We start from the raw sequence: 22747 nt of genomic DNA, 5'->3' as shown, positions 1-22747 counted from the left end.
AGTGGAGCATGCAACTTTTGATCTCTGGGTCATGAGTTCAAGCCCCACATTGGGTGTCAAGCCTACCAAAAACAAAACAAAACAAAACAAAACAAAAAACAAAAAAAAACTGGTTAAGACAGGATATTCTATGTTAAAAATTTTTTTAAAAATAAAATGAGAAAACCTATACGAAAAACGCCTACCACAAGGCCTGAAAGTAAATACTTCTTTCCTTCTTTTGAGGCTCCCCACAGCACCTAGTACGGTTTTTGGCACACAATAGTTCCCATGAATGTTTGCTGAATGTAAAGTGAGCCTGTACTCCCAAAGCAGGAGGTGGGTTTTGAAGACTCTGATTGGATGGAAGATCCAGAACACCTGCAGGCCTTTTCACACTAAGAATCTGAATAACAGCGCGACTGACTTCAACAGCTTTAGTGAAGTTTGTGTTGTCAGAATAGGGACCTTGGAGTGATTCCTCATCTTTGAAGGTAAGTGACAAATGGGCTTTCCCTGACAGTAAACTCAAACTCTTAGAAGAACTCAATAGGCCAGAACTTTTTTACCCACCCCTAGTTTAATTTCAAATTCTCCAGATGTCTACTTATTTAATGGCTTATGCAATAATAAAATTTTAACTTGTGGATTTGACCTCAATTCCACAAAATCGATTGTGGTTCTTATCTGCCCAGAAGCAGAAAGGTTTTCTCACGCAGCCACAACCACTGTTGAAAAGGCAAAGACACAGCACTCAGGTACGCAGGCAATTCTATTTTCAGTGACCCTTTTCTCTCTTTCTTTTTCTCTCACATGCTGAACATCACGAACTCTCACGATCTCTCAGAAATAGAGCAGAGAGGCTGGAGATGAAGGCCTGTTCATCCCACCAGGGAGTTTCCTACAGGTTCATGTCCAGACAATGTTCCTGCTTGTCGCTTGGGTATTTTTCTGAGATTCCAGGATCTCTATGAGGACCTGTGTATGTACAAGTCCTGAACGGAAGATGTGCACTCTACAAATACACATAATAACTTTCTTACACGTACATTTCACTTTTGAAAAAACCGTTCACAGGGTAGATCTCATAGCTAAGTGCTTCAAATTATAGTTTCTCACTCCAGCACCAGTGCTCCTGCCACTTCATCAGATCATTTCTCTCCAGTTAATCAGGTACATGGCTCTTAAATACATTTCCTTCTAGGGATGGTGGCCACTTTCTAACCCTAAGGTAATTAGAATCCAGCGAGGCTGAAATAACAATTTTTTTTTAAAAAAGAATTAGACTTTATATTTTAATTCACAGCAAAATTGAGCTGAAGACTGGGGTTTCACAAATAACCGCATTGCACAGCCTCTCCCATCATCAGCGGCTAGGAGAGAGTGACCCATCTGTTACAGCTGGGGAACCTCACCTGACACGTCACCATCACCCCAACCCTACAGTTCACATTGGGGTTCCGTGGGTGTTATATATGCTATGAGTTTGGACAAATGCATATTGACATGTATTCGCCGTTAAAATGTCGTACAGAATCATGTCACTGCCCTAAAATCCGGTGTCCTGGGGAGGCTCGGTTTGCAAGGGTGATGTGGGAGGAAAAGAGGAACAAGCGTGCAGCCCAGGGGCCGGGCCGGACTGCAGGTGTGCTCCGGAGCGCGGGGCTCCCGCCGACCCGCGGGTCCCGGTGCAGCCGCGGGAAGGCTGCTCCTCCCCCTCCTTTGTCTCCGTGTCGGGCAAATGGGTTTCCTGTTGACGCCGGGATACCGGGAAGGGGCAGGAAGGGGCCAGGCCGCCTCCTCTCTCCCCGCTTCCTCTCCCGTTTATTTACTCCGTCCGCGCGGGTCGGGGTCGGGGTCGGGGTCGGGCGCGGCGGCGGCGGCGGCGGCGGCGGCTGCGGGGCGGCCCCAGGCCGTGACCCCTCCCCAGGGGGCGAGGCCCGCGCGCTCCCCGCCCCGGCCCGGCCCGGCCGCGGCTCCGCGGGGCGGGGAGGGAGGGAGGGAGGGAGGGAGGGGAGACGCGAGAGGGCGAGCCGGGAGCGGGGCGGGAGCGGGAGCGGGAGCGGGGCGGGAGCCGGAGGCCGCGGGTGCGCCGCGCGGAGGCGGGGAGGCCCGCCCGGCCCGAGCCAGGCCGCTGCCCGCGGGCTGCAGGTGGAGTCCGGAGGCGCCGCCGCCGCCCGGCCCGAGGGCGCTGGCCTGGGGCGCCCGGTGCTCGCGGACCCGCGCCGAGGCCCGCGGCTCCCCCGCCGCTCCGGGGCCGCGCCGCCGCGCCTCGTCCATGGCTGAGGGCCGGCGGCGGGAGGACGAGGAGGAGGAGCTGCGCGAGCGCCGCGAGTTCGGGGGCCCGCGCCGTGCCCGGGGCCGCGCGCTGTCGGGCCACCCCGCTGCAGGTGAGGGGCGCGGGGGGGGGCAGGCGGGGGGGGCAGGGGAGGGGCGCGGGGAGGGGGCAGGCGAGGGGGGCCGGCGAGGGGCGCGTGGGGCAGGCGAGGGGGGCAGGTGAGAGGCGCGGGGAGGGGGCAGGGGAGGGGGGCAGGTGAGGGGCGCGGGGGGGGCAGGCGAGGGGGGCAGGTGAGGGGCGCGAGGAGGGGGCAGGCGAGGGGGGCAGGTGAGGGGCGCGGGGAAGGGGCAGGCGAGGGGGGCAGGTGAGGGGCGCCGGGAGGTGGGGCAGGTGAGGCGGGGGGGGCGCCCCGGGGCTGCGCGCTGTCGGGCCACCCCGCGGCAGGTGAGGGGCGCGGGGGGGTCGGGGTGTCGGGCGCCCCGGGGCCGCGCGGGTCCTGCCCGGGCGGCAGCCTTGCCCCCAGCGCCCCCCGGCCGGCACCGGCGTCTTTGCGCGGCGGGACGCGGGCACAGTGGCTCTCGGCGGTCGCGCTGGCTCGCGGGCCGCGCCCCGGGACACCCACGCGGGTGGCTGGAGTTGCACCTGCTAGTGGCCCTGGAGCGCGAACTACGGACGTTGCGAACGCGCGAAGTCGGGAGCCCTGGCGTGAACGGGCGGCCGCGGTGACTCTCGCTAGGGGAGCCGGAGGCCCGGGCGCGATCCCGGGGTCCCGCGGGCTCGGAGGACGACGCCTCCCGGCGGTTTGCCTGCGCGGCCGCCGCCAGCTCGAACTCGTGCGGGTCGAGTCTGGTTTCGTGTCTCCTGAACTTCGGACCTTGGATTCTGCCCCTCCCCCCCCCGCCCGCGCTCCCCACTTATCGGTAGCACTTGCCGTAGTTATTTCGTGACCCCCCTCCCCCCCGTCCAGGATGTAGCATGCCTAAAGGCAGCTCATTCGGACCGAGACTCCTTTCTGGGTCTAGAGGTACATTATTGGTCTTGTGGTTTTGGGTGCACGAAGGCGGCTCGGATCAATAGTTTGATCCGCAGTCGTAAGTGTAGGTCCACACCCCTTCTCTGTTCCTGGGGCAGCTTTTCAGTCAGACATAATGGAGAGGAAATTCTTTGGCCTTTGGTTCCAGCTGGATTAGCCAAGTTTCTGCAAACTGGAGGGAAGAACAAATTTAGGGAGATGAGAGAGAGAGAGAACTGAGAAAGATTTAGAGACATTAAAGCCTCTTTAGAAAATGGACCATAGTAAACATTCCCTCAAATCATGGAGAAGCCTCTCTGTGTGGCTCCCTTAACCTGAAAGTTGGAGAATTAAGAGAAGATAACAAGTCTGTGGGGAACCAATGAGGGATACAAAATGGGATGAAAGGAAGGAGTTTAGTGGGATGTAAAGAAATAGTCAATTTAATGCCCTTGGCCTTTGGCAGGATCTTGGAACCTTAAAAATAATTCTTGATGCCCATCACAGAGCTTTCCATCAAAATAAAGCCTTTTGACTTTCTGCGTGAATACCAGTCTTTTTGAAAATAATTGATGGTTTTGTTTAGTATAATCCAGACTAGTGATAGGATGGGGGAATTGCAGGATATGAATTAATATTTCTTGCAAGAACACAGTGAAAAAACTTCCCAAAGATGTACCTCCTTTAAACTGGTGATTTAAACAGTGTAGGCCGCCTTGGATTCCTATTCAGCAAAAAGCTTCGCTTTCTCTTACAATGGGCTGTACTGTGAAGAGTACTGGAGGTTACACTAGATTTGATCCAGTTATATGTTCATCAGTCAGTTGCAGTATGTATATTTATCCCATGGCTGGCAGAAACTCTCCTAGGTTCTGTGATAATAATTCACTAGACAGGACATTGTGTATGTTTCACTCAGAAATTAGTGTTTACAGTTTCTAACCATGTAATATGCCCCGTCTCCACCGAAGGGTTAGAGGCAGAAATATTATGGAGTGGGCAGAGGGTTAAACTTGCAACAACTGGCCTTCTTTCTTTGGGGATACATTATTTAATAGTTCACATTTCTTTACCAGCTGTGCTCCTCCTTTGCCTCATTCATTTAAGTGTTTTTCAGACACCATCGCATTCCTTACCAAGCTTGGGCATTTGTTAGCTATGTTTGTGCTAGATGTTGTTCTCTGTCCAAGTGAGCGTGTGAACTGACCTAGAAGCTTAGTGTTTCTTCTGCTTACCAGCTGTCTTTCTAATCTTTCACCTCTCCGGTGCTCACTGCTTCCTTCTTCTCCCACGATTTTACATCTAGATTTTTTCCCTTTGATCTCACCTGACTTGATACTATACATTTAGGGTTTGTGGACTGAGGGAGTCTGAACTCCTCCTCTTCCTGCTAAATGTAGGTGTGGTTGTGAAGGTGTGTTTATTTTTGCAGTGTACATTCAGAAGAGTGTATAAAACCTATACATTACAAAGTGAAACTCTTGTAACCTGTATCCAAGTCAAGAAATAGAATATCATCAGTTCTCTAGAAGCCAACTCTGATCCCTCTTGGTCATGGCCTCTTCCTTCTCCTTGAGGGAACTACTTTCTTGACTCTTGTGATTATTTTTTCCTTTTATGTACAGTCTTATCTGTATGCATATGCATCCCTATACAATATTCTTTAGTGACCTATTTTAAAACTTCATAAGAGGTATCATCTGGTATGTATTTTTTAGTGTTATATTTTTCTCATTCAGTATTGTTTTTAAGATGTATCCATATTGTTATATTCAGTTTATTTTCATTGCATAAATATATCACCCTTTTTGGCTGTCATTTTTTATTGATTTGTTGGAGTTCTTACAAAGGAATCTTAACTTTTGTTGGTTGCTTGTGTTGCAAATATCTTCTTCCACTTGGGCCTACTTTTTTAAAAAAATTTTTTATGGTTTCTTTTAATGTGGAAATTCTTAATTTTAACATAGTTGTGTTTTTGAATCTTTCTTTGTAGTTAGTGTCCCTCTTCCCCTTGCTGTCTCCTTTGGTTAAGAATACTTACCAAGGTCATGAAGATACTCTCCTTATCTCCTGGATTGTTTCCTAACAGTTTTTTAGCTTTCTTTAGGGAGAGATGCCGTAGCTTTCATCAGACTCTCAAATGGGTTTGAAACCCTCTGGCTCACTTATAACATTTTTATATTTTTTCTCCAAAGGGCAGGGAATACATAATTCTGAGATCTCTCCTGATCACTGGGAAGAGTGGTAGGCATTTAGTAGTGTTTATTAAATACTATATAAATTTATTCTTTCAATATGTTGATGTCTTTATGGTAAACTCTGGAAGGACTGCAATAACTTTTCCCATGTGTTCTGAGTAAAATAACTCATATTGTCAGTATAAGGGCACAGAATAAAATTCAAGTTCACCATGAATCAGGTGTTTTTTATTTCCTGTGAGATCAGTATTATTTTCTCCATTTTATAATTGAAAAGATTGAAGCTCAAAAATATTTAAGCAACTTGCCCAGGATCCAGGATCCATTAGCTAGTAAATGGTAGAATGGAGACTTGAATCCACATCTTTTTGACCTGAAAGTCCATGTTTTTCCAGGCTATCCCACTGGCTGCTAATAAGAGTCACTTGCTATTAATCTCCCCGTTTATACCTGCATGTTGCTTGTTATATTTTACAAATACTTTACGTTTATTTGAAGTGCCTCATTTAACTTGATTCCTACAAATAACCTGAGGGGAAAGAGTATGTTTTGTTATTCTTATTTAAAAAAATATATTTTATTTATTTATTTTACAGAGACAGAGTGCATGCACAAGTCAGGGAGTGGCAGCAGGGGGAGAGGGAGGGAGTAACAGGGGTGCCTGGGTGGCTCAGTTAAGCGGCTCAGATCATGATCCCTGTTATTCCCATTTTAAAGACAAGTAAATTGAAACATAGAAATGCTAGAAGACTTGATCTGAAATAACACAAGTAGTAGGTACAGCTGCTTCTCAGTTACCTCTGTTTTGTGTTTCAAGTCATAAACTATAGTTTTTTTTTTGAGTTGATTCATGGGACATAACCAGGTCATATGGCCTAGACTTTGCAGTTATCTAAAAAGTTGAAGAGACTTCTTTTAAGTCCTGTGGAAACTACAGATACATTTTATATGTTGTTTAAAGATCCTGGGTTCACCAAATTCTTTGGGATAGAGCCCTAAGTTGGGCTCAGTGGGGAGTCTGCTTATCCCTCTTCCTCTCCCTCAGTTCCTCCTCTTCCCACTCATATGCTCTGTCTCTTGCTCTCTCAAATAAAATCTTAAAAAAAAAAAAAGACCTGCCTAGTTATCCTCATCACCATAATGTATGCAAAATTGTATAGAAAATACAGGAAATATAAAGAGAGTTATAAAATAGGATCTCGGCTTTAAAAGAATATGTCATAGAATTAGGGAAGATAAGGCTGATACACTTTATTTTGTTTAAAATAATTCCAGTATAATTAATGTAGTATTATATTAGTTGCAGGTGTACAATAGGGTGATTTGACAGTTCTATGTATTATGCAGTGATCATCATGACAAGTGCCCTCCCCTAATCCCCATCATCTGTTTCACCCATCCTCTCCTCCCACTTCCCTTCTGGTAACCATCAGTTTGTTCACTAATTTTTTGTTGTTCTCTATATCTAAGAGTCTTTTTTTGTTTGTCTCTTTGTTCCCTTGTTTTGTTTCAGGAATTCCACACATGAGTGGAATCATACAATATTTCTTTGACTTATTTCACTTAGTATTATACTTTCTAGCGCCATCCATGTCATTGCAATTGGCAAGATTTCATTCTTTTTTATGGCTGAATAATATTTTATTGTATTATACACCATGTCTTTATCCATTCATCATCAGTGGACACTTGAGCTGCTTCCATATCTTGGAAATAATTCTGCAGTCAACATTAGCGGCATGCATCCCTTTGAATTAGTGTTCTAGTATCCTTTGGGTAAATATCCAGTAGTGGAATTACTGAATCATATGGTGATTCTATTTTTAATTTTTAAAGAAACCTTTATACTCTTTGCCACAGTGGCTGCACCAGTTTGCATTCCCACCAACAGTACAAGAGGATTCATCTCTGCGTCCTTATCAACACTTGTTTCTTGTGCTGTTGATTTTGGCCATTCTGGCAGGTGTGAGGTGGTATCTCATTGTGGTTTTGATTTCTATATCCCTGGTGATGAGTGATGTTGAGCATCTTTTCATATGTCTGTTGGCCATCTGTAGGTCTTCTTTGGAGAAATGCTTATTCATGTCTTCTGCCTGTTTTTAATTGGATTATTTTTGTTTTATGGTGTTAAGTTGTATAAGTTCTTTATATATTTTGGATACTAGCCCTTTATTGAATAGGTCATTTGCAAGTATCTCCTCCCATTCAGTAGGTTGCCTTTTAGTTTTGTTGATTGTTCCTTTGCTGTACAGAGCTTTTTATTTTGATGTAGTCCCAATAGTTTGGGGTGGGGGGTGGGGCATGGGTATGCTTTTTGTTTTTGTGTTTTTTTTTTTGTTTTTGTTTTTGTTTTTTGTTTTTTTTCTTTCCTTTACCCCAGGAGGCATATCTAGAAATATGATGCTATGGCCACTGTCAGAAAAATTACTGCTTGTGCTCTCTTCTAGGATTTTTATGGTTTCAGTTCTTATATTTAAGTCTTTAATCCACTTTGAGTTTATTTTTTATGTATAGTGTAAGAAAGTGGTCCAATTTCACTTTTTTTTTTTTTAATGTAGCTGTCCAGTTTTCCCACCACTATTTGTTGAAAAGACTGTCTTTTTCCCATTGTGTATTCTTGCCTCCTTTGTTGTAGATTAATTGACCATTTAATCCTGGGTTTATATGCAGGCTCTCTATTCTGTTCCATTGATCTGTTTGTGTGTGTGTGTGTGTTTGTGCCAATACCATACTATTTTGATTACTACAGCTTTGTAGCATATCTTGAAATCTGGGATTGCGATACCTCCAGTTTTGTTCTTCTTTTTCTAGGATTGCTTTGACTGTTTGGGTTCTTTTGTGGTTCCATACAAATTTTAGGATCATTTGTTCTAGTTCTGTGAAAAATGCTCTTGGTATTTTCATAGGGTTAGCATTCATCTGTAGATTGCTTTGGGTAATATGGACTTAAAAAATTTACTTATTTGAGAGAGAAAGAGATTATGTATGTATGAGGTGGGGGGGCATAGGGAGAGAGATTCCCCACTGGGCATGGGCCAATTGTGGGGCTGGTTGGCACAACCCTGAGATCATAACCTGAGCCAAGATCAAGAGTCAGATGCTTAACCAACTGGGCCGCTCAGACACCCCTAATATAGACGTTTTAACAGTATTTGTTCTTCTAATCCATGAGCATGGAATATCTTTCCATTTGGATCATCTTTAGTTTCTTTCATTAGCGTTTTATAGTTCTTGAAATACAAGTCTTTCACCTCTTGTATTAAGTTTATTCCTAGATATTTTATTATTTTTGGTGTAATTATAAATGAGATTGTTTCCTTAATTTCTCTTTCTGCTACTTCATTATTAATGTATAGAAATACAACAGATTCTTGTAATTTGATTTTATATCCTATGACCTTACTAAATTGATTTATCAGTTCTAGTAGTTTTTTGGTGGATTCTTTAGGGTTTTCTATATACAGTATCATGTCTTATGCAAATAGTGGAAGTCTTATTTCTTCCTTACCAATTTGGATGCCATTTATTTATTTGTTTGTTTATTTATTTTTGTTATCTGATTGGTGTGACCAGGACTTCCAGTACTATGTTGAATACAAGTAGTGAGAGTGGACAGCCTTTCTTTGTTCTTAATCTTGGGGAGGCAAGTTGTTTTTTCCCCCCACTGAGTATTATGTTGGCTGTGGGTTTTTCATATATGGCCTTTATTATGTTGAGATATATTCTCTCTAAACTATTTTGTGGAAGATTTTTATTATGAATGGATGTTGTGCTTTGTCAATGCTTTTTCTGCATCTATTGAAATGATTATGTGATTTTTATCCTTTCTCTTGTGAATGTGATATATCGCATTGATTGACTTATAAATATTGAACCACCTCACATCGGGGAATAAATCCCACTTGATGATAGTGAATGATATTTTTTAATGTATTGTGGGATTTGGTTTGCTAATATTTTTTTGAGGATTTCAGCATCTTTAGTGGTATTTGTTTTTGTTTTGATCTGGTTTTGGTATAAGGGTAATGCTGGCCTCATAGGATGAATTTAGAGGCTTTCCTGCCTCTTCTGTTTTTTGGAATCGTTTGAGAAGAAGAGATATTACTCCTCATTTTTAATTTAAAAAAAAAAATTTGAGAGAGAAAGCAGAGCAAGAGAGAGACAACATGAGTGAGGGTGAGGGGCAAAGGGAGAAGGACAAGCAGGCTCCTTGCAGAACAGGGAGCCCAATGCAGGGCTCTGTGCCAGAACCCCGAGGTCATGACCTGAGCTGAAGGCAGACGCTTAACCAATGGCTGAGAACCACTCAGACGCCACTTACCTCCTCCTTAAATGTTTGATAGAATTCACCTGTGAAGACTTCTGGTCCTGGACTTTTGTTTATTGGGAGTTTTTTGGTTACTGATTCAAATTCATTGCTAGTAATCAGTTTGTTCAAATCTTCTATTTCTTCCTGCTTCAGGTTTGGGAGGTTATATATTTTTAGGAATTTATCTGTGTCTTCCAGGCTAATACACTTTAATGAAGATATATGAGAATATAAAGTAGTGCATGATGACTACCAAGTGGAGTTCAGCAAGAGAACCAAACTGTCATGGTTCATTTTTTGGCTCACCTCTCACTGACTGTGTGACCTTGAACAAGTTACCTAACCTCTCTGTGCTTCCATTCCTTATTTGTAAAATGGTAATATTAATAAAACCTATTGCATAGGGTTTGAAGATTAAATAAATTAGTATAGACAATACCCTTAGAACATGGCTAGACAAATAGTAAATACCTATAAAGTTATTAGTGTTAATTTACATATATTTTTGTTATTGTTAAAACAGCTGACACGTACCTGAGTCCACATTTTTCTTCATTTGGGAGAAGTTGTGGGGTTTCAGTTGGTGGAGAAAAAGTAGGTAAACCTGCATCTTCAGCATTTCATAATCCAGTGTAGTTGCTTTGCTTTGGAGTTCATGTATCTTTTAGAAATACATCAATTTTACAAGACTCCCAAAGACTGAGCAGAGTTCTTCATTTGGCATTCCTTGCCCTCTACAGACTATTTTTAACATGTAGTGCCCTTTGCCTTTTATTCATCATTACAAATGAAAAGCTCATTCTTGCTTTTCAAAATGATTTGGCACATCAGAGTAAGTTGGTGATCTTACATCTTATTTTTTTTTTTTTTTAAGATGTTATTTATTTATTCCTGAGAGAGGCAGAGACATAGGCAGAGGGAGAAGCAGGCTTCCTACGGGGAGCCCGATGCAGGACTCAATCTGAGGACCCTGGGATCATGACCTGAACCAAAGACAGATGTTCAACCACTGAGCCACCCAGGTGCCCCTTAAATCCTATTTTTAACCAGGATGCATCTCTTCATTTTTTTTTTTTTTTTAATTTTGACACTTCACTCTTCATCAGTGCTTCTAACTTCATTGGCACATTATATTCTGGGTGCGACATACTTTGTTTTCCCTTAGATTATTTCAGCTTTGCATTCAGTGATACTTTGAAACTAATCCTCTGAACACTTGGTTTTTAATCAAGTCTCTCTTCATTAGTTTTAGCCTCTGGCATTTTAAAGCATTTCTCTGGGCCTTGGTTTTGACTTTTTTAATTGAAAGGATGAGGCTTCCAACTTTACATTTTATGATTCTAGGAGATAGGAAGAAAAATAACTTCTGACTTGGTTTATAGAAGTTTGCCAGAGCATGAGATAAGATCTTGGGTCGGTTTCCCTGGGCTTGTTGTGAAGTGCTCTATTGATGAGGGAGAAGCCAAAAGTGCAAAGCTCAAGACATTGCCTCACCTGAGGAGAGCAGTTACACTAGCTTCAGTTATCCTGTAGGCTCAAGATACGAGCTTCAGTGAAAAAGCGATGATCCACTTCGGCAATGGAAAACATGGAGATGTGTTCTAGGGAATTTATAGTAAGGAACATAGGTGTGATGGGAATGTTAGTAATTAAGTATAAGATGAAAATGTATGTTTAGTAGCTTCAGGCATAGAGAAGTGTTAAGGTTGGGAAGGAAGTGGATATAGCCTGCCCTCTTGTTTTACAAGGAGGTAGAAATCAGTTCCTGTCCCTCATTAACTGTAGGCCTCATCTTTAGGAGCTCTAAGCTTGCCTTTGGGTTGGGGGGCAGGGGAGGGAATGGGTGTATGGGAGAGCATTGGGGGTATAGGCTGTAGACCATCTTATCTTTTTTTGATTTTTAGGTTTATTTATTTGAGAGAGAGTACGCACACATGGGCAAGCACAAGCAGGGGGAGGGGCAGAGGGAGAGAATCCTAAAGAGATTCCCTGCAGAGTGCGGAGCCTGATGCAGTGCTTGATCCCACAAGCCTGAGATCATGACCTGAGCTGAAATCAAGAGTCAGATGCCCAACCAACTGAGCTACCCAGGTGCTTCCCCATTTTTTTTTTTTTAATGAATTTTGGTTTTTAGGATAGGTTTGTTTATTTTTTATTTTATTTTTTTTTAGGATAGGTTTAGATTTTTTTTAAAAGATTTTATTTATTTATTCATGAGAGACACACAGAGAGAGGGGCAGAGACACAGGCAGAGGGAGAAGCAGGGAGCCCGACGTGGGACTCGATCCCAGGTCCCCAGAATCACACCCTGGGCTGAAGGCGGTGCTAAACCGCTAAGCCACCAGGATAGGTTTAGATTTATAGAAAAATTGTAAACATACTACAGAGTTCCTATATACCCACATCCAGTTTCCCCTATTATTTACATCTTAAGCAATGTTGATATTAACTAAAATCCATACTTTATTCAGATTTTCTTAGTGTTTACCTAATTCCTTCTTGTTTTGCAGGATCTCATCTAAAATACCATGATACATGTAGTTATTGTATCTTCTTAGGCTCCCCTTTGGCTCTGATGGTTTCAAAGATATTCCTTGTTTTTGATGGCCTTGACAGTGTTGAGGATTACAGGTCAGATATTTTTGTAGGATGTCACTCTTGCATTTTGTCTGATGTTTTTCTCATGTTTAGAGTGTAGTGTTTGGGGAAGGTATGAATGTTTGCCACGTTTTTATTGCATATTAAGTGTACATAATATTAGTATCATTTATCATTGTTGATTTTGATTGTTTAGCTGAGTTAGTATTTTGTCAGGTTTCTCTACTTCAAGGTAACTACCCACCCCCAGAACCCTTTCCATACCGTAGGAAGTTAAGGAAATCACCATGCATAGCCCACACTTAAGGAGGAAGGAATTAATGCTCTAACTTCTTGAGGGAAGGATATCTACATAATTTTTTTGGAATCCCTCTGCATGGGAGATTCCATTCTTTTTTACTGTGGCCCTCATTTTTTAAGGATGTCTAAACATATGCTTTGGGGTTGTCTTTAGATTCTGCCTTTGTGGGGGATGTGAGTTCAATTCCTGAATCCTAATTCTGTCCAAAATGTCTGGTGTGTGCTAATATCAAGCACATACTTTCATTTCATAATTAGAAAGGAAAAGCATGAAATACATAGGTCTGATTGAGGTGTCCTCTTATTAAAACTCATTCATTCTAGAATATCAGCAGGTACAAAGGACTAATATGAGTTGTTTCAGTTTTGGATATGGAGAGGAAGTTAGAGTAGGAAAGGAATCTGGGAAAGCACTGGACTAGGATTACCAAATAATAAGAAGTTAATATTTATTGTGCAGTGGGTACCAGTAGTGTTGTAATTGTTTTACATTTAGTCCTTGTGCCAATCCTATGAGGTGAGGTAGGTGTGACGATTCCTTAATTTTTACAGTTGAGGAACACGAGGCCTAGAAGGGGTAAAGAATCTACACAAGATCACACAGCTAGGAAGTGTTGCCTACTCAGTATTCCTCCCTTTTTTCCTTAGTCATGTGGCAGTGTGCCCACCTATGAAACTACTTCTGCCAATCCACTAATAAGATGCAAATAAAAGTTGAGTGGGGCTTCTAGGAAAGTGCTTTCTTTAAAGAGGGGACTCAGCTGCACAGAATATCCTTTTGCCCTTCCTTCCATCTCCTATAGGGAGTAGGGAGGTTTAGCTCACAGCAGCCATCCTAGGCCATGAGGTTACCTTGGGGTTGGAAGCCATGCACTGAGAATGGTGGAGCAGAAGAATAGATGGCATCTTAGTTCCCAGTGACAACAGAGTCGTCATAGGAGATTTTGATTGCCTGCCTGCCTCCTGTATTTGAGAAAACATAGACTGGTTAAAGCCATCATTATCTTAGGTCTGTACAAGCAGCAGCCAAATGCAATTCCTGACTGATACAAATTCTAATTTGATCTTATTCCCCTTACCACCAAGCTTAATAAGGCATTTTGAAAACATGAGGTTACCTTAGGATACCTAGATTCTTGTTGCTGTTTTGTTCTTTATTATAATGTGACCACTGAAAAATCATAGAGCACCCCCCCCTTTGCAACTTTTGAAAGGGAATTATTCATTCTCTAACTACTTTTTAAGTTTATCATAAGGAATGTGCCTTGAACTTCCAAGTTCCCTTGTGTGATGTATAGTTCTTGAAGAGGGTCATGATCCCTTCCTAGGACAAGGGTCCTGAAAAGGAAACCTGTAGAATCTGAAAACAATTGTCTGATTTTGTCATTTTGCTTATTGCCAGGTCAGAGTATTTCTCAAGGAATAAATAAATGGAAGTTGTGACAGGAGGTAATTTTGTCCCTACTCTGATGCATATGAGCAGATTAACAATTGCGTTGCTGATGAGCCCTATAATGGGCTCATCATCCAGGGCTGCTGCTTAGGATTCAGAGGTTATTTGTGTTGGATATGGCTGCCTTTATTGTACTGGAGCATTGTTTCCTATACTGAAAGATAAGTAAATGCTTTTTTCTCTGAGAGCTGGCCAGGGACAAGGGGCACAGAAGAAAAGGTTTGTGTAACATGTGGAGAATTAGTTTGTCTAGCAATACAAATCATCATTTCCAAATAGTCCTTTGGAACTAGTACAGAATTTTGGAACTTGAGATGTTCACAAAAAACTGGAAGGCCCCCCAGCATGGAGCCACGCATGTACATGATCCCTTCTTGTCACTACACCCATTATTTCTTTATTTCCCCACAAGAACTCCCCCTCAACACACACTAGCTCAGTGGAGATAACTGGAGCTATCTAGGATTCTAAAGTACATTTGTGTTTCTCAGGTGAGGTTATAACTATTGCCAGTGGAGGGTGTGGTTTGTAAGAATTCATTTGGAATAGAATTGCATTTGAATATTACTTTTATTAGATGCTTAATAATGTGAAATGCCTAATATCACAAACATTTTACCTCTTATACTGTTCTATTCCTATTTCTTCTTGGAAAATTTCTTGAGAGGAGCACCTGGGTGGCTCACTTGGTTTAGTGTCTGCCTTCAGCTCAGGTCATGATCTCAGGGGTCTTGGGATCCAGCCCAGCTTCAGGCTCCCTGCTTTTCCCTCTTCCTCTGTCCTTCTCCCTGCTCCTGTGCACGCACTGTCTCTGCCAAATAAATAAAATCTTTAAAAAAGAATTTCTTGATATGAAACTTTATAACATGGTGTGAGATATTTTTCACATTTCTGTAACTATGGGAGCTCTAAACAGTGTTTCTCAAACCTTCATATATCTACAGATCACCTGGGGAACTTATAAGAATGTGATCCCTAATTTAATAGGCGTGGGGTGGAGTCTGAGAGTCAGTGTTTCTGACAAGCTCCAGGTGCTGAATTTCTTGATATGAAACTTTATAACATGGTGTGAGATATTTTTCACATTTCTGTAACTATGGGAGCTCTAAACAGTGTTTCTCAAACCTTCATATATCTACAGATCACCTGGGGAACTTATAAGAATGTGATCCCTAATTTAATAGGCGTGGGGTGGAGTCTGAGAGTCAGTGTTTCTGACAAGCTCCAGGTGCTGATGTGGACAGCGGCCCTTGGGCCACAATGCCTACAGTTACGTCTGTACCTCCATGCCAGGGTTCTCAACACTGGCTAGGCATCGGAATCAGGTGCAGAGCTTTAAAAAAGACATATGCTCCTGACCCCTTCTTCAGATTTCTTGATTAATTTCCTCTGGAATAGTTGCTGGGAGCTGAATTTTTGAACTTCCATGTGAGATGAGACTCACTGGTTTAGTGTCCTATTAAGAAATGTGATGTCGAGTGGTTTCAGTGTGATTTCTTGTCATTTGAATAGGTAGGTACTTTCATCATAAGTAATTCATATTGTGATGACTTGTAGTCAAACAGAAGGAATAAACTGAATCCACCATGCATTTTATACAGGGATCTTTATTTAATCTCTCTCTTGTAGCATAAAAAAAGGCTGCACATAAAGAATGTTGTAAGGCACTCTGATTGAAATAACTGGAAAGCAATGTATGCAATAGTGCAAGAGGTAGAGGTCTGTTTGGCTAACCTCAGCTGATGGAAGCTTATTTTAAGGACACACAGGAAATAGCCTCAGAAGTCACTTGGAAATAAGAGCTGCCCTGGAAACTGACAGCAAATAGCCACTCCAGAGAACATTTCTGTAAGTTGGGATAACTGCGACTCAGGTGTCAGAGACACCACCATTTTTGTGACTTTGTTGACGCCTGTCTGCCTCCATGGCTTCTGAAGTCCTGAAGGATTGGCTCTCTTGTTTTCCCCACAGTCAGCCTCTCCAAGACAGAGGCTCTGAGTAGGGCGGCCAGCTACTGTCCTGCACCCCTTTGGGCAGGGTTCTGAGGCCAGTGTACCTCAGAGGCTAAGGACAAACTATAGATGGCTACCTTTTTGGACCTATCCCAGATCTCTTGGGGGAGTGTGGTAGGGGCCTGGGGTACTTGCATAGGGCAGTGAGAACCACCTGCAGCTGCTTCTCTCAAATGTTATGAGCTTTATTAGAACGCAGAGGGTTAAACTGGCAGACTCCAGTAGCCTGGTTGAGTGTCTGCTGGGCTCAGGTCGTGACCCCGGGGTCCTGGGATCCAGTTGGTCTTGGGCTCCCTGGAGGGAGCGTGCTTCTCCCTCTGCCTATGTCTCTGCCTCTCACGAGTAAATACAATCTTGAAAAATAAAAATTAAAAAAAACCGGGAGGCTGCATGCACGACCTGAGCACTTGGACGTCTGGTAACGAGTTCCACGAGGGGAGAGCCTCCGACGCAGAACAGTGACCGGCCCGCACGTTCAGAATGTACCTGCCAAATAGAACAGAATCGAGCTCCTAGGAAACGTTTAATGTAGTCTTTATTATTCACGGTTTATATTTTGACCCGAATCGTTATGTACACAGTGACGGAAAGCACATTTTTCGTGGGTGACCCTGCTGAGAATAGGCTCGCACCCTAAGGAGCGTCAGTTTTCCCGTTCCGTCTTTCGTCCCGCGAGCCTGGGGCGTTTGCCACCTGGTGTCATCAGCGCAGCCGGTGCCAGGCTTTGGCCTGAAAGGGCAGCGCGGGTCAAGGCCGGGGCCGGGAGCGCTGGCAGGGGCGCGGCGGGGCCTGGGACTCGCGCGGCCACCGTAGACGGCGCTGGGCTCTCGGCCGGGCGCCGCCATCTTGGGCCCTGAGGAGACGCGGGTGGAGACGCTTGGTCGCGGAAAGGAGGCTGATTAACAGGTAAGGTGAGCGGCAGCTGCTGGTTCTTAAACGCCCCCAAGCCCCGGATGTGTAGGAAATGCAGCCGAGGGGGACGGTGAGATGTCTCCGAGGAAGGATGGACTCGGCAGGTGGCAGGTGGGGATGTGGGGCGTCAACGCAGGTGACCAGGCCGGCGCCGCCGACCGGACCCCACGTGGGAAAGGGAGGCTGCCTCCCGCAGCTCCTCGGGCCACGCGGCACCGCGCAGCCGCAGCCGTTCTGTCGGTGTGACGGCGCATGCGCGGCCGCAGCGCCCCCAGCGGACCGGCCGGGGCCAGTGGGCGCGGGAGTCTGTGCACGTGTCCCCCGAGACCCGAGGAAGCGCTGGGTTGGGGTGGGATGGGATGGAATAAATAAAATTTAAATTTAATTAAATTTAAAAATAAAATTAATTAAAATATAAAAAATGAAATTAAAATAAAATAAAATAAATATAAAAATAAACTAAAATATAAAATATAAAAAATAAAAATAAAATACAATATAAAAATGAAATAAAATATAAATAAATAAAATAATAAAATAAGATATAAAATATAAACAAATAAATAAAGTAAAATTTGGGGTCTTAGAACTGCAGTTCAGGGGAGTGTGGTATCGGGTAGCAACCCGGACTGTCCCGTTGAGGAGTAAGAGCCACGGGTCTTTATTACTAATGTGGGGAAATATCAGGAAATTTAAACAAGCTGTTTTCCAAAAATGATTGGAAGGAATAATTACATTTTATAATTAATTGGTTTTCTGAGAACATAGTGATTAATTAGTATTCTGATTATTTCTTAATTATTAAGGAAATATTTTCTGCAGTGTCCAGTTTTTTTTTTTAATTTTTTTTTTTATTAATTATTTATGATAGTCACAGAGAGAGAGAGAGAGAGAGGCAGAGACACAGGCAGAGGGAGAAGCAGGCTCCATGCACCGGGACCCCGACGTGGGATTCGATCCTGGGTCTCCAGGATCGCGCCCTTGGCCAAAGGGCTCAGCAGTTAGCGCCGCCTTCAGCCCAGGGCCTGATCCTGGAGACCTGGGATCGAGTCCTGCGTTGGGCTCCCTGCATGGATCCTGCTTCTCTCTCTCTCTCTCTCTCTCTCTCTCTCTCTCTGTCTCTCATGAATAAATAAATAAAAATCTTAAAAAAAAAAATACAGCTGTAACAGCCTTGTGCCCAGGCACATCCTTGTGCCCGGTTCAGTAGTCCAGTGTAGTTAACGGTTTCAAAAAACAGGATAAAGTTGTAGTCCCTAAAATAGAGCCGCTCCATGTTCAGAGGTTTTACACAGGTTCACGTTTTGCCGAAGGTATTGTGGTCATGTCACTTCATAGGTTTCCAAATAATGTTTTGGTTTTAAAATCTTTTTTAAAGACTTTATTTATTTATACATGAGACAGAGGCGGACACACAGGCCGAGGGAGAAGCAGGCCCCATGCAGGAAGCCTGATGTGGGACTGGATCTTGGGTCTCCAGGATCATGACCTGGGCCACCCAGGCGTCCTCCCTCATACCAGTATTTAATTCTTTGCTTATTTAATTGAAAGCTGGATTTCTTACTCCTGTAAAAGGTTTTCGAAAAGTACCAACTTTTTGGCATGTTTGAACAAACATGTATCAATCACTTGTTTAGTGCTTCTTAATACACGTCAAGAACTCATGTAATCGGGGATCCCTGGGTGGCGCAGCGGTTTAGCGCCTGCCTTTGGCCCAGGGCGCGATCCTGGAGACCCGGGATCGAATCCCACGTCGGGCTCCCGGTGCATGGAGCCTGCTTCTCCCTCTGCCTATGTCTCTGCCTCTCTCTCTCTCTCTCTCTCTGTGACTATCATAAATAAATTAAAAAAAAAAAAAAAAAAAAAAAAAAAAAGAACTCATGTAATCCCCCTAATGACACAAAGTCAGATTCTGTTTTTCAGATGAGAAAAATGAGGCAAAGAAATGAAATGGAACTAAGCTTTGAACTCCCGCAGTCTTTTTTTCTCCTTTAGTTTACAAACTTATACACTGTGGCACCTGTGTGGCTCAGTCTAAGAGTCTACCATTGGCTCAGGATCCCAGGGCTCAGGGATGGAGCCCTGCCTGGGGCGCTCTGCTTAGTGGGGAATCTGCTGCTCCCTCTATCCTTCCCCCTCTCTCTGGCGGGCTCGAGTGCATGCGCGCTCTCTCTCTCTCAAAATCTTAAGAAAAATAAAAATGTAAATATAGTAAAATAAATATACTTTTATGAACTTGAATACAGGCATAGATTCATGTGACTACCACCATAGTCAGGATACAGAACGGTTTCCATTACCTTGAAATTCCTGTGCTTCCACTTAGGGTCAAACTTTCCCTACACCCTTAACGCCTGGCAACAACTGATCTATATTTTGACTCCGTCATTTTATCTTTACCAGAATATGGTATAAATGGAATCATAAAGAACCTGACCTTTGAGACTGGCTTCTTTGGAGACTCATTCATATTGTTACAGTGTGTCAATAGTTTGTTGCATTTTACTGTGAGTAGAATTGTGTTCTATGAATATACCACAGTTTGTTCATCCATTTACCTGATGAAGGATACTTAGGTTGATTTCAGTTTTTGGAGATTATGAATAAACCAGTATAAATATCCATATATAGGTTTTTATGTAAATATAAATTTTTATCTCTTTAGTTTAAAGACCTAGATATCAGTTTGTTGTGTCATATAGTAACTGTATATTTTTAACTTTATAAGAAATTGCCAGACTATTTTCCAGAGTGGTGCTGTACCATTTTGCATTATCACCATATTATGAGAGTTCTGTTTGTTCTACATCCTCATCGGTACTTGGTATTGGCAGGTTTTTCTTGTATTCACTGTTCTGGTAGATGTGTAGTAATATTTCATTGTGGCTTTAATGTGCATGTCCATAATGTTGAGCATCTTTTTATGTGGTAATTGATAACCCTATATCATCTTTGTACATTTTAAAATTAGGTTGGTTGTTTTCATATTTTGGAGTTTTTCGTATATTCTGTGTTCGTCTTTTGCTAGATGTGAGATCTAAAGTGTCTGTGCTTCCACAGGAACCGTTTATATTGATTGCTTTTTTTACCCCCGTGTGTGGGCCATGCTTTCTTGTTTTTTTGTGCCTCTCATAATTCTTTTTTTTTTTTTTAAAGAATTTATTTATTCAGGAGAGACAGAGAGAGAGAGAGAGAGAGAGAGATTGAGGCAGAGACATAGGTAGAGGGAGAAGTAGGCTCCACGCAGAGAGTCCAACATGGGACTCGATCCCAGGTCTCCAGGATTAGGTCCTGGCTGAAGGTAGTGCTAAACCGCTGAGCCACCCGAGCTCCCCACCTCTCATAATTCTTTGTTGAAAACTGGACATTTTGAATATGAAAATGTAGCAACTCTGGAAATCAGATTCTTCTCCCACTCCAAGGTTTATTATTACTGCTTATTTGAGATATTGTTTAGTGACTTTTCTTTTTTTTTAAAAGATATTATTTATTCATGAGAGACCCAGAGACAGAGGCAGAGACATAGGCAGAGGGAGAAGCAGGCTCCCTGTGGGGATCTCCATGCAGGACTCTATCCTAGGACCCCAGGATCATGACCTGAGCCAAAGGCAGCTTCTCAACCACGAAGCCACCCAGGTGCCCCCGTTTAATGACTTTTTCTGAACTAATTTTGTGAAATATGTATTCTTTGTGATGTGTGGTACTGAAGTCTCAGTTTCATTATCTTAGTGGTTAGTCATTGGAAAGTTTTCCTTGAATGTCTAGAGCCCCTGCTCCCACAATCTCCCATTTTTGCAGTGGGCTGTGTGTGTGTATCACAGCACACCTTCAAGACCCAGTCAGGCAGTGTACAGCTTTGTTTAGCCTTCACTTCCTGCTTGTGCAGAGCCAGAAGATCAGCCAGAGATGAGAGTTTAGGGCCTTTTCAGATCTTTTCTGAGCATGCGTCCATCCTGGGAATACATGTGACTTTCTAGATTCCCAGGAGTATGTGTGAGCTTTTCAAAGCCCTTATTTCTCCAGGCTCTCTTCCCAATGACTTTGGTTAGTCTATTTTTTTCCCTAGCTGTTATCCAGTGTCTCTTGTAGCAGCAACGAATATATTTATTCGCCTGTAAATATTTTCAACAAAATATTTTCAACAACTTTCTCCAGCTAGCTACTTTTTAGCACTTGGAGAGTTCTGAATTAAGATAAAGGCAAGTCTTTTTTGCTGGTCTTTCAAGGCACTCACCCAGCAGGTTAAAACAAATTATAGTTGGCCTTTGAACAACACAGGTGTGAACTGTGTGGGTCCACTTAACACAGTTTTTTTTTTTTTTTTTTTTTTGGATCAGTATAGTACTATAAATGTATCTTCTCAATAATATATTCTTTTCTTTAGCTTACTTTAAGAGTACAGTGTATAATACATGTAACATACAATATATGTGTTAATAGACTGTATTATCAGTAAGGTTTCTAGTCAACAGGCTTTTAGTAGTTAAATTTTGGGAGAATCAAAAGTTCTGTGTAGATTTTCGACTATGTTGAGGGTCGGCATCCTTAACCCTCATGTTGTTCCACTGTATTACCATTTATGAGTGAATTCTCTTCTACCACCCCCCCCCCCCCTTTTTTGATAGTGGGACTAGGAAAGCAAGCTATTTTCAAGGCTACTACTGAGCTGAAGAATGAGGGATGGAGCCAGGATAAGTTAAAATGTTACAAAGCCCATTACTTTAACCAAAATTTAGATTGTTTTTAAACGTTTCCCTAGACTTAAGTGCAATAAGAGGTTACTGCAAGCTTTTAGTTAGTTTCCAGAGTTCCCCCCAAAAATCAGTTCTGCCAGTTTCTGCTAGTTTGTATGTATGTATGTATGTATGTATGTATTTATTTATTTTTCTGCTAGTATTTAAAATTGATTTTATAGGGGGCAGACTTTTGGAGCTCTTTACTCTGACATTTTCACTGATGTTACTCAACTATGGATTTTTAAAAATCTGATTAATATTGTTAGTCTTTTAGTATATGTGCTGCCGAAGCGAGCACTATTGTCAGTCTTTTAATGAGCAAGTTAGCCCAAGTTTTCCCAGTAAATACCAAAAGAGAAGATGTGGACATTCTTACTCATTCTGAAGTGTTTGTGTATCTTACAGTAGTATTATCAAAGTATTTCAGGAGTCCAGCTCATTTGGTTACAGTGCTGGGGTCAAGACCCTCCATTTTAACTCTGCATAGGCAGCATGCTTTTCTCAATTCCAGGCCATAGACAATCCTTAATCTCTGTTGCTTTTTTATAAAAACATTATTTCTAAGGGGTATCTGGCCAGCGGAACTCTATATTCCTCTTGTTAAAAGAGAAAGTAGCTCTATTGCACTGTTGTGATTGATATAAATCAGTCATGTGTTAACACTCTGGGGAGTGGAATTGATGAGGGCATAGTGTGCCACTTTATATATTTCTGTATTGTTTGAGTTTCCTCCGATGAATATTGCTTTAAGAAAAAATTTAAAATACCATGTGAAATAATTGCCTACTGGTCTAGTGTATTTGTTGCTCATAATATGCTCTTTTTATAAGAATTGCCTTAAGATTAGTTATTGCAGTAATAATAGCAAATGCTGTCATATTGATAAAAAATAATAAAGCGAGGACATGATAATAGGAAGGAGGTATATAATTGTGTTTCCTGTGAAGATCATTTTTCAAG

General features: G+C 42.7%; 1 protein-coding gene across 11 annotated transcripts in view; it reads left to right on the top strand.

The window, feature by feature from the left end:
• The first annotated feature begins 259 nt into the window (after positions 1-259).
• The window catches only part of SH3D19 (SH3 domain containing 19), a 178531-nt gene continuing 156043 nt past the window's right edge, over positions 260-22747 (top strand). For 4 of the 11 annotated variants that reach the window (XR_012006123.1, XM_072773606.1, XM_072773607.1 and 1 more), the window contains exon 1: positions 2047-2369. Coding sequence is in view for 3 of the 11 variants with exons in the window: in XM_072773606.1 (XP_072629707.1) it covers positions 2258-2369 (112 nt within the window). In the remaining 8 variants the exon portion in view is untranslated. Of the gene's footprint in view, positions 474-2046; positions 2370-16917; positions 17046-22747 lie in introns of those variants that run through there. The other 7 variants (XM_072773613.1, XM_072773617.1, XM_072773611.1 and 4 more) reach the window with 7 other exon arrangements.

The sequence above is a fragment of the Canis lupus genome, chromosome 13, assembly GCF_048164855.1.
Source record: "Canis lupus baileyi chromosome 13, mCanLup2.hap1, whole genome shotgun sequence".
Classification (NCBI taxonomy): domain Eukaryota; kingdom Metazoa; phylum Chordata; class Mammalia; order Carnivora; family Canidae; genus Canis; species Canis lupus.
The sequence above is the reverse complement of the archived record's forward strand: the minus strand, read 5'-3'. Positions and strand labels throughout refer to the sequence as shown.